Source organism: Canis lupus, chromosome 7, assembly GCF_011100685.1.
Source record: "Canis lupus familiaris isolate Mischka breed German Shepherd chromosome 7, alternate assembly UU_Cfam_GSD_1.0, whole genome shotgun sequence".
In the NCBI taxonomy this organism is placed as follows: Eukaryota; Metazoa; Chordata; class Mammalia; order Carnivora; family Canidae; genus Canis; species Canis lupus.
This window is the reverse complement of record NC_049228.1, coordinates 69,608,639-69,620,900: the sequence shown is the minus strand read 5'-3', so window position 1 is coordinate 69,620,900 and position 12,262 is coordinate 69,608,639. Positions and strand designations below refer to the sequence as shown.

The 12,262-nt window shown below is 46.3% G+C and overlaps 1 protein-coding gene across 1 annotated transcript in view; it reads right to left on the bottom strand.

The window, feature by feature from the left end:
* EMILIN2 (elastin microfibril interfacer 2) overlaps nt 1-12,262 on the bottom strand; it is a 58,522-nt gene that overhangs the window by 21,605 nt on the left and 24,655 nt on the right. Inside the window, exon 3 of the mRNA XM_038541816.1 lies at nt 781-956. Within this exon, the coding sequence (XP_038397744.1) occupies nt 781-956 (176 nt within the window). The remainder of the gene's footprint in view (nt 1-780; nt 957-12,262) is intronic.

Genomic DNA, 12,262 nt, shown 5'->3' with positions numbered 1-12,262 from the left:
AAAATTGACAATATTTCATGGGAAAATATAATCATGTAAAGAAGACTTAACCATCAAATTCATGAGAAAACCTAGGTTACATTTATTCTCACTCAAGTTAAAAAAGAGGAATGATAAAGTGACTTGGAATAAAAGGACAGAAAATTTTTATCCATAAAAGTCATTCGCTTAATGTTATGTTTAAAAGTAAAGGTGAAAATTATCACTGTTTTCTTATTCACGGAGTTCATGTTACTTCAAAAAAAAAAAAAAAAGAATTCAGAAACAAATTTAAGAACAACTTCACTAGATGCCTCTAACTTGGGAGCTTAGCTTTGCAAACATCTCACCCCAAACAGAGTGAGAATGATTCTGATTTACCTATTTTTTTAAAAGACAATTTAGTTCCTTCAAATTCAGATGCATGGGAGCTTGTAGATGAAAAGTAAAAATAGACAAAGCATCACTACATCTGAGTCTCTTGTCATCTGTGCCACACACAACACCAGTCTGAAGCTGTCCCCTACACTGATTGCTACGTCTTTGGCTTTCATAAGTTGGCCCTAACAGAGCAATTTTCCTACCAAAAAAAAAAAAAAAAAAAAGTCTGTACTCTGGTTGCTACTGCTTCTGCAAATAAACTTGTATGCCACATGTTTCTACTCCCGGCACATATGTGTGTTATTTAAGACCTTGGCGAGATCGCCATTGTAAGTATCGCCACCATCACAAGTCTTACTGTCTGGAGGAGCACTGGAGAGATCAGAGGTGGTCATGCACAGCAAAGCTCAGAGAAGTTACCTGTGGCTTTCTTCATGCTATTTCGAGGTCGGGCAGGTGTGGGGCGGGGAGTCTTCACAGGGTCCCTGGGACCTTCCTGGCAGTCTCCCCCTCTAAAGCCAGGGCAGCACCTCCATTCCAACTGTGTCACTGTCTTGTACTTGGTGACATATCTGGGTCTGAAGTTCACACGATACCTGCCGAAGAAAAGTGTGGCATCTTTCTTTACTGGCTGCTGTTGTGAGCGCCCTGGCACCCACCTGGCTTGTACCTGAATGAACAGGATCCAGGCCCCCGTCTGTTTCCTCCAAGACCACTGGTCTCTTCAGTTCAGCCCTGAACCCCTGGGGTTAAGCCAAAATCAGATTGGCCTCCTTTTTCCATCTCTTAGACCTACCTGCCTCCAGCTCCCCTCCTACTGAAGGCTAGAGAAACTGACAACCTAGAAAAAGCCCAGCCCCATGACTCCCAAAGTGAGCTTTTGTTTCACCCAAAAATTTTTGTTCTACTTTTTTGTTGTTGCTGCTTTGTGGAGATTTCTTCTGGGTAACTCGAGAGGGTCATCTGTCTTGTATTTAAAGAAATCTCCCTTTGTCTGACCTAGCATCAATGCATTTATCTTGGCACCTTCTTTCCTGAAAAGGTAGCAGCCATGAGCCTTCAGAGAGCATACCTCCTGCTACTGGTACTCAGATCTTTTTAAAGAGATGCCCCGATCCCTACAGCTAATGACAGAAATAAAGATCCCTTTTAGAGTACACTGGGTGGCTCAGTCAGTTAAGTGTCCAACTCTTAGTTTCAGCTCAGGTCATGATCTCAGGGTCTTCAGATCAAGCCCCAAGTTGGGGGGCTTGAGATCAAGCCCAGCATGGAGCCTGTTTAAGATTCTCTCCCTCTTCCTCTGCCTTTCTCCCTCCTCTCTCTTAAAAACCAAAAAAAAGTACACATTGCCCCACACATGTGCATATCACATAGAGATTCTTTTGATGAGCTATAAAGCCCTCCAGACCCAGGGCCTGGAACAGTGAGTGGCACTCCAGCAGCACGCTAGACACTCAGAGGGATGGATGCAGGAATCCAACACCCCCCTGGGTACCTCTGCTCACAGCACAGATGCAAGCAGCTCCTAACTTCTACTTGCAGCTTCGAATCATGGCTCTCTAGAACGTCTTCACTTCCTCCTCACTGTGTACACCAGCACTCGCAGCTGCCCTTCTCTTTGGGGGCCAATTCCCAGAAAGAAATTGGCTGTTACTTCCCCAGGGTTGCTGTGTGCTGCCCAGGGGAGAGCTGGGGGATGCGTGGGGCCTGGTGCCAGCTAGGTGACTCCATTTCAGGCACCTACCTGGTGGTGGGGGAGTTCAAAGTCACATTCCTGAGAAAACTGCAAATTACTAAACGTGATGGGTGTTTGCCTCTGAGGGCCAAAGCCATGACATCTAAAACCAACAGGACCCCAGGTGACCCTCTGGAATTCCCAGAGGGCCCTGCAGACAGCACTACCCCAAGCATCAGCATCCCAACACCTGTCGCTGCCCCCGCGTGACTGGCCCTTCTAGGGCAGTGGTTCGGAACACTGGCCGTGCATCAGAATCACCAGGGAACCATCAAGAACTGCCAATGCCCAGGTCTCCCTCTCCGAGGTTCTGATTTAATTGGTCTGCGGTGGGGTTCAGGTGCACAGATTTTGAGAGGCTCCAGAGGGAGACTTTTTCAAGGAAAATAGAAGAGAAAGCTCAATGAATGAAACAGAAAAGAAGGGCCTGTAAGGGGTGGGAGTGGGACAAGACTTCCCTTCTAGGCTCTTTATTCTCTCTTATCACCACCACAACCCCCACCAAGGCCCAACTATTTAGAGTTTCCCCTTTTCACAAATGGGAAAACAGAGGCTCATAGAGGTTATTTAACCTGTCCATATTCCAATGGTCAGGAAGGGCCAGGGCTGGGATTTACACCCAAGTGTTCTCTCCTATACCCAGATGGCCCTCCCAGCACACAGAACACAGAAGCAGTGACTCTGGTGATTGCCTTAAATTTGAAGCAACCCCACCCACCCAGAGATGTTCTGCAAAGCCCTACAAGCTGGGTCAGAGGGTAGCTGCTGTCCCCTTTCAGCAAACACTTGTCTGAGCATCTGACACAGTCCAGGTACACCCCAGCCCCCAGGCCCCCAGCACCCTGCCTACCAAAAGAATTCCCTGTATCGTCCTAGGAACTCTTAAAAAAAAAAAAAAAAAAGAAAAAAGAAAAAAATTCCACTTCTTTGTTTTGCATGCTCAAGTATAGCATAATGCTGCAAAAATGTGTAATCTCAGAAACACTTGGTTCCTCTGAGCATGTAAGACTGAATGTGAAAATGTGTTTGCTCTTGGGTTTTGCACACGTGCCAGCAGATGACAGCCCACAGCAAAGCCTTTTGGATGGGGCCGAGCAGGGCCAGGGGAGCAAAACCTGATGCTGCAAGTGGGATCCCCTCCCTGCCCGGAGGCCTTGGCCCCAGCTGCTGCGCCGAGTGTAAGAAAGTGCTTGCTCTTCCAACACACCTCATTATTTTCTTTGCAGGCAGTTATTATTTTGGAACCAGCTCATAACTTAGGGCAGGTTCCCTGGAGTTCCTGCCTTCCCCTGCAGCCCCACACACATTCCCCACTCCCACCCTCAGCCTGATGGGCGTCCTGGAGGATTTCCGGTTTGCAGCACGGAGTTCAGGTTGACAGCATCTCTAAGTCCGGCGGGTGGAAGAGGCCTCCCTGGCCCGTGGCGACAGCTGGAAGCCATCAGGGGCCACCTCCAGCCGTGGGAAAGCTCACGTTCCAGCCACGCCGTGCACGATGACCCGGGTCCCAGAGGCGACCGTGGGTCCTCAGGCCTCCATCTGGAGGATATGAGGGGAAGAGGTAGGGTTGTGCAGCCCTCCAGGGATTTTCCCTGAAGAAATGGTGTGTCTGCCTCCACGAGAGCCCTCCAGGAGGCTTTCCAGAGGCTGGGAGGAACACGGCAGGATCCCTGGGGCCTCCTGCCACTCCTCAGCGCTCTGCAGGACCACATCCCGGCCAAGGAGCTTTCAAAAAAAATGCCCAGGCCTGTATGCTCAAAATTCTAATTTAACTGGTCTGGGGCCAGGGGTGCCCAGACATCTGTGCCTTTCAAAAACTCCCCAAGTAATCGTCAAGTGCAGCCAGAGTTGAGAAGTACAGCCCAAAACTCAGGGCAGCCAACAGCCTTCCTTCCTCTTGGGAGCCAGGAGCCTCTGAGGCAACAAAGGGCTGGACAGCCAGGCAGGGGGAGGGAATTGACCCAAAGAGCCCAGTATTACCCCAAGGACCCCTGGGCTGTAAGTGGACAGGAGGTGCCCCCTGGACACTTACTGAATCAGCTGACTGCACCCCACTGGGGGTGGCCAAGCAGAGGGACCGAGCTCAAGGCACAGAGTCAAGGCGGTGCTGGACTGGAGCTGGAAGGCTGACTCAGGCTGCAGCTTTGGCCCCCATCCCAGTCTTGGGTAGAGACTGTAACCAAATCCTGTTCCTCAAGGGAGTCCTGTCCACAGCTGCCTCGGGCACTCTGGGGGCCCCTGGGGCTACGACAGCACGCCACCCCACAGTGTGAGCTCACCCCAACCTCTGCCAGTGCTCTTCTTCCCATCTTCTCAACTCTCCTCCCCTTCCTCTCCCTCTGAAACCCTTCTAGGGTACGGGAGGGTGTGAAACAAGGGTTCGCCATGTTTATGGGTTCAACCACCATGTCAAGACATCAGATCAGCCCAGAAGATCCTACTGAGAAGGAAGGTGGCAACAAGAGGACTGGAAAAGTTGAATCAGAGTTTAGGGACCAGAGGACTGGATATGTCCCTGTTAAAACAAAATGTGATAAAATGACAGCCTTCATTTGACATCACTCCCCTTCCCCCCTCCCCTAGACACATAAAGACTCCTTCCTACGGGCAGGAGATGAGACTTCTTTCATAACATGCTTCCATTCACACTTGTTCAGTGTTTGTCTTTTCACAGAATATAAGCCCCGTGAGGGCAAGAATTCCTGTTGGTTTTGTTCTCTACAATATCCCCATTTTTAAACCCAGCGCCTGTCCTATTGTAGGTGCTCAATAAACAATGCAGTATTCATCATCAATCAATAATTGATTAATCAAACAAATTTAATGATACTAAGTCTACTTTTGAGGAGGTTTTGGGGAACCCAATGTCCATATTAAAAGCCCCAAAACTGTCCTCAGGTCTAATCCTAATTACTCAGAGGTGTCTATTTATTTTCTTTTTTTTTTAATTTTTATTTATTTATGATAGTCACACAGAGAGAGAAAGAGAGGCAGAGACATAGGCTGAGGGAGAAGCAGGCTCCATGCACCGGGAGCCCGACGTGGGATTCGATCCTGGGTCTCCAGGATCGCGCCCTGGGCCAAAGGCAGGTGCTAAACCGCTGCACCACCCTGGGATCCCAGAGGTGTCTATTTAAATCTAAACTAATTAAAAGTAAACAAAACCAAACATTCAGTTCCTCAGTCACACTGGCTACATTTCAGGAGTTCCAGAGCCATATGCAGGATTAGTATGAACATCTCCACTATCACAGGGAGAGCTACTGCACAGAGCTGGCCTAGAGAGTCATGAGCCCGTCAAGGGAACAGCAACAGGCACACATCTGTTCATCTCTTCAATCCTGTCCCACACCCACCTGTCTTCTTTTTCCTCCCATATCCCTTCCACATTGTCAGTAGAAGGCTTTTCAGAAATAACCACACATCACTGGCAGAGGATCATTTCTATCTATAAATAAGGACTTAGAAGGAAGGATCATTTCCTCACATTTAGTATTCATCTCTAACTTCTTTTTTTAATACATGCCACTAAAAGTGCACAAATCTAAAGCCCAGTGCCCCCACTGGAACACTCACTGTTCCAGATTGATTGAGATTTCTCCCCAAAACAGATGATCTAGTAAATTGGGATTTCTCCCAAAAACAGATTATCTAGTAAATTCCTCTCTTTCTCCAGGCACTGGCTTGTCCCCAAAAATCCCAGAGCTAACTCTTCTTGCTTCATTCCACACGTGGTCCCACACAGTTTCAACAGGAATGGGATGTAAGGATGGAGAAGGGAGCTAGAAAGAAAAGGTGCCTCCCTCTCCCTAGTGGGGACAAATAAATAACCACTGATCTGGGACAAAGCCACCATGTATATACAAGCAAAAGTCATTTCAGCGAGTTTCAGGATGCACACCCAGAGCAGACTCAGTTATCCGACATTTAGGTACAACTCCAAGTTTTCCACATCCAGGCATGGAATTCACTTTTTTTTTTTTTTTTTTGGAATTCACTTTTTTTCTTTTTTCACTTTTTGTTTTTAACTGTGGTAAATATGTATAACATATGTGTGAAATACACATAACATAAAGTAAACAGGTGGAACTACATCAAACTAAAAAGCTCCTGCACAGCAAAGGAAACCGACATAACAAAAAGGCAACCTACTGAATGGGAGAAAATACTTGCAAATCATATATCTGATAAGATGCTAATATCCAAATATATAAAGAACTCATAGAACTCAAAGCAAAACAATTTTTTTGATTAAAATCTAGGCAGATGATCTGAATAGATGTTTTTCCAAAGAAGACATACAGATGGCCAACAAGTTCGAGACAAGGTGTTCAACATCACTAATAATCAGGGAAAAGCAAATCAAAACCATAATGGGATGTCACTTTATGAATCTGTCAGAATGGCTGGTATCAAGAAAGACAAGTAATTGAGGTGCCTGAATCGCTCAGTCGGTTAAGTATCAACTCTTGATTTTGGCTCAGGTCATGATCTCCCGGTCCTGGGATCCAGCTCTGCCCGCTCAGCAGGGAGCCTGCTCCTCTCTCCCTCTGTCCCTCCACTGTCCCACTCGTGCTCTCCCTTGCTTTCAAATATATAAAATCACTTTTTAAAAATCTCTTTATAAGAAAAAAAAAAGGACAAGAAATAACAAGTGTTGGCAAGAATGTCGAAAAAAAAGGATGTGGTAAGGATGTGGAACCCTGATGCACTGGTGGTAGGAATATAAATTGGTGCAGCCACTGTGGAAAAGAGTATGGTGGTTCCTCAAAAAATTCAAAATTAAGCCATCATATGATCCAACAATCTCACTTCTGGACACTTATCTGAAGGAAATGACAGCACTAACTTGAAGAGATATCTGTTCCCCACCACGTGCACTGTGGCATTATTCACAATAGCCAAGATATGGATGCAACGTAAGCGTCCATGGATGGACACTTGAATGCCTGGATGGATAGGTGAAGATGTGTATGCACACACATGCTGAATATTCCTCAGCCATAAAAGAATGAAATCCTGCCATCTGTGATAAGACATACAGAACTTGAGGGTATTATTCTAAATGAAATAAGTCAGACAAAGACAAATACAAATTCCACTTGCATGTGGAATCAAAACAAAAACACAAAAGAAACACAAAGTATGGGATCCCTGGGTGGCGCAGCAGTTTAGCGCCTGCCTTTGGCCCAGGGCGCAATCCTGAAGACCCGGGATCGAATCCCACGTCAGGCTCCCGGTGCATGGAGCCTGCTTCTCCCTCTGCCTGTGTCTCTGCCTCTCTCTCTCTTACTGTGTGCCTATCATAAAAAAAAAAAAAAAAAAAAAGAAACACAAAGTAACAAAAAGACCAAGCTCATGGATACAGAAAAGATATTTGTGGTTGCCAGAGGTAGGGGATGGAGGTGGGAGAAATGAGTACACTGTTGTTTTTTTAAATTTAATTGAATAACTTATAATTAAAAAAAAAAAAAAAGATGGAAGAAATGTACTAACCCTAGGTCTGAAAGGGCAAGGGAAAGATGAGGTTATCAAAATGTAGAGAAAACGAAGGCTGTGACTACAGTATTATGGGAAGGTCACTGAACAGGAGCTGTGGGTTCTTGTAGAACAAACCGTCCCCTCCAACTCACCCTCTGGATGGAGAGAGCAGATGGCCTAGAGCAGCCGGAGCAGTAGGAGGCTGGGTGGGGAGGGAACCCAGTGAGGCGGTACCAGGGAGAGAATTCTGGAAACAGTAACCAATTCCACGTATCCCTAGACAAAAGCAACAGCCCTTCTCATTAGTCACCTGAATGCCAGGCAAGGAATTTCCCACCTCTGTGAAATTCTTTTCACGAAGACAATGAAAGGATGAAATCACAACCCACCCAGGTCAGATTCCTAGAATGAAGTCAGGATGGAGAAGGAGGGAAAGTGGATCTGGAGGCAAGCAGAAAATGGCCAGCACATGCTTCTGGAGAGAGAGATGGAAAGCCACACTATTCGAGCCGCAAAGGGAAAAGAGCATGTCAAGGAGGCCAGTGAGTTCACATTTTTGGTGCCACTGAGAGGGTCAAGCAACAGATGGCCTGAGAGATACTGTGTTTAAGACAAGGGGATTCTCAGGGAGCTGAGCCAGTGCTGCTCGGATCAATGGTGAGAGAGGACGCCGGGTCAGAAGACAGGACACAATAAGCAAGAGCAGGTACAGTGCAGCCCCCAAAACCTCGTCCACCAAGTGTGCTGTGATAGGAAATGAGAAATAGGGTGAAGACCAGGAGATAACAGGGGGCTGAAGAAGAATATTTTCCCCCCAAGTTCAGGAAAATCCTAACCAGGGAAGTGTGCTGAAAGGAAGGGTAGGTGGGGACGGTAGTGTGGGAGCCGTGGCGAAGCCTTCTGGCCCCATCCAGGAAGACTGCTCTGCTGGATTAGCCCTGTCTGCCATGGACGTGGTAGGGGCTGAGGGGAGCGGGGCGTGAGGCTGTAACTGATTCAAACCCTGGCCCTAAAAAAAGAAAACTCCCATCTTAACTATTTTTACAAGCACAGGTCAGTGGCATTAAGTCCACTGTCCACCCACATTGTTGTAGGACCATCAGAACTCTTTTTTTTTTTTTTAAGATTTTATTTATTTATTTATGAGAGACACAGAGGGGGGGGGGGCGCAGAGACACAGGCAAAGGGAGAAGCAGGCTCCATGCAGAAGCCCAATGTGGGACTCGATCCCAGGTCTCCAGGATCAGGCCCTGGGCTGAAGGCAGACGCCCAACCACTGAGCCACCGAGGTGTCCCTGTCAGAACTCTTTTCATCTTTCCACACTGAAGCTCTGCACGCATTAAACACTAGCCCTCCACGCCCTCCCTCCCGCCCTGTGACCACCATCCCGCTGTCTCTGCAAATGTGACCTCTCTGGGGACTTAGAATAAGCCCAATCATATCACATCTGAACTTTCATGACCGGCTTCTTTCCCTTAGTCCAATGTCCTTGTAGGAGAGAAAACCACTTTTCCTCTATCCTCTTAGGTTTGTTCTGGGTCCTGTGAATTAAATGGACAAAAGACAGGAGAAAAGACATCCACATTGTACTGATGTTGATATTTTAACATGCCTGGAAGCTTTGGAGGAAAGAAATGAAAACAAGCAGTTAGACTCTGGGGCCTAATATACCATTTTAACACCAGGTGACAAATTGGGAAGTGCCTACACCAAGAAAAAGGGGTTTGGGCTTCTAGGGGCAATAAATTGTGGGAATGTGGCTAAGAAGTACGTGAGGGAAGGGAAGGGAAGATAAAGGCTTTGTTAGTGAAGTTTGCTTATGCAGATGCATCTTGGTGGAGACTGTCTATCCACAGTGACAAGGGTCATTCCTTCATCCTGGTACGGGAGAGGCAGGAACTTATAAACCTGATTTTAGACAGAAAGAAGAAAGACAGGGAGCTCTTCTCGTCTCTGCTCTTCCTCAACTGCCTTCTGGTGAATGTACTCAATGTGCCAAAGTGGCGTGTTCTGGGGCGGCCTGTTCTGAACATCTTCACCCTCAAGGTTCTCCCATGTTGTGGCAAGTGTCAAAATTTCCCTGCTTTCTATGCAGTAATTCACTTTTACAAAGTTTGGTCTCATGTTCTAATTTAGAGATTGACAAGACAGTAAACTAACCTTTCTAGAAACTCCTTTTGACAAATAGGTTGGGTTTTTTTTTTTTTTTCTGGCTTTTATTGTTACTGTTTGTCTATCAATGAAAAAAATGTGCTTATTATGGACGGAGCAACAGAAAACACAGGCAACAGAGGCTATCAAGTTTGAATAAATAAAAAAAAAAAAAAAGAAAAAAAAGAAACTGGCAGCGATTCTAGAACTATGTTGAAGGGAAAGTGGTTCTGCACCAGCAGGAGAGACACTTGTCATTTGATTTGAATCCACTCTCTCTGACTATCGAACGTTGACCACTTGAAACCGCATGCATCTGCGATTAAAATCTCTACAATCTGAGGAGCTGTCTGTCCAAGCTCCCTTCCAATGCTAACCTTCCACAGGATGAGAAAGTTTCCCTCACAGGACAAAGTGAGAGAACCAAAGGGCCTTCTTCCAGGTTACAGCACATCACACACACAAACCAGAATTTTCATCTTAGCCTTTTCTAGGACACAATTTTAACTAGCTCTCTGCATGGAGAAATGAATGGAAGGAAAGAAATAGAAAATATTTTCCTTGGCTTTTTAGGCAAATCCATCTCAGTGTTAAACGCCAGAATGCTTGGGCAAATATAGTTTTGAAATACAAAATGCATTAATGAAACCAGAAGATTGAGGAGTCCTGATTGGTATTAGATTACAAAATAGCTTTGTACGCCTTAAAAAAAAAAAAATACCCTAGACCAAAGGAATGTGTTCAAAATGAAAACGTACACACAGGAGACTGTCTGCTTCTCAGCACAAAGGCTATATTTGCTAGAGGCACCACAATCCTAAGCTGCTTATTTTTGTGTTTTCTCTTGAATTAATTTCCTTACTTCGTAGGGTGGCAAGTTAGATTTCAAAGCCTAGACTCCTCTTTGCCCCTCAGTGGTTTGTTTGGACCACATAGTATAACACGCGGTATTTCCCCTCAGTCCTTTACACTCATCCCCACCTTCACGCTGGGGACACAGCGACTCTGCTGTCCCAAGGGAAGGCAACCTGGGGACACCACAGCAGCTCAGTAGAGGCTGGGCCCCAAGTGGGCCGAGGAGACAGTGAGGCTGCTACTCCTGGACGGCCCGCCAGGGTGGTGGGCACCTTGTCAGGAGAAGCTTGCATTTGCTAAATAAAACGTCTCCAAGTGCAGGGTGTGTCCAGCACTGTGACAAATGGCCTGGGCATGTGCTCCTGAGTCTACATTCTTAGTTTTAACTTCTTGACTTTGGGAAATCCATTACGAAAGTAAAGCCACAATAGGGAGGGGGGCCGGCCAATGCAGGCTCAACTGTGACGGCTTTCTGGAGGGCTCAGTAATCCACACGTAATGAAGGCCTGCACTGTCCCACAGGATTCTTTCCAGGAAGGTCATCACTGCTACAGGCTGCTCCCCCACCCGCCCCAGCACCCGCACCCCCTCACCCCCCCACGCCACAATTCTATACCGTCCCATTTCTCAAACTTACATCATGCTTCCTCGTTTCCCAGAGCCAGGATCACACGTTCCCAGAGCCTGCTCACTCCCTGATGCCCTCATCCTCTAGGTTCCCACAGTGTGAGCCACGAGAACATCTGCTGGCCTCAGCCCTGCACAGGATATTCACTGCAAATACGACTCTCCGTGGTTTGGGGATCCAAACCTTTCTTTCCAGAACTACCAAATAACTCTATTTTGATTGCTTCCTCTTTTTTTTTTTTTAAGAGAAGAAATCATTTCCTCAAATTCTCCTACAAAAGTCATGGTCCTTTCAAAATCTTTTTTTTCCTGTGTTCCTTTGACTTGGTTTGCAACATCTATCCCTCCCCTATAGGGATCTCAGTCCTTTGGATGAAGACCATGGATGTTGGCAAGCTTTAGGCCACACCTGTGACTTGGTGAGGCCCCTTAGATGCTTAGAAAATCCTAAGACAGTAGGAATTTCTCAGCAGATACAAAATAACACCTTCCTTCAGGCCAATTCATTCTCAGTAAAAACAATCTGAGCATTGAAAAATACAGGAATCTTTTCTAATTTGTGACCACACTGGGGAGAAAAAGGACCAAAATGTTATAGTCCAGTTTCATATTTCTCACATTGTCTAAGATAACCCAAAATTACTTTAGGCTTTTTCTTAACATTTAACACAGTGAGGTGGAGAGAGTTTCATTCACCTGCGCTCCACTTAGAAAGTGTGGTTTTTCTTTGGAAGGTGCTACTAAATCCACCCAAAGCCAGGTCTGAAGGTGTGGGCAAGCAGGGGGTGGGAGCTGCCTAACTAGGCAAGAAGAAAAATTTGGCTTATTTGCTTTCAAATGGTTATCGGTGACAGAGCAGGAGGCCACAGGAGGAGACGGAAGTAAGGAGGAGCTGTTCTCCAACATGACTTAGGGTAGCCAGTGGATTTTTAAGGTTAGTGACACGATAGCATCCTCTAACAATTTGTGTTACCACAGTCTTCAGTAATGTCCTCACTATTCATGCAGTCTTGTCAGACTGAATTTTTCTCAGGGGACTGGATGATATATGG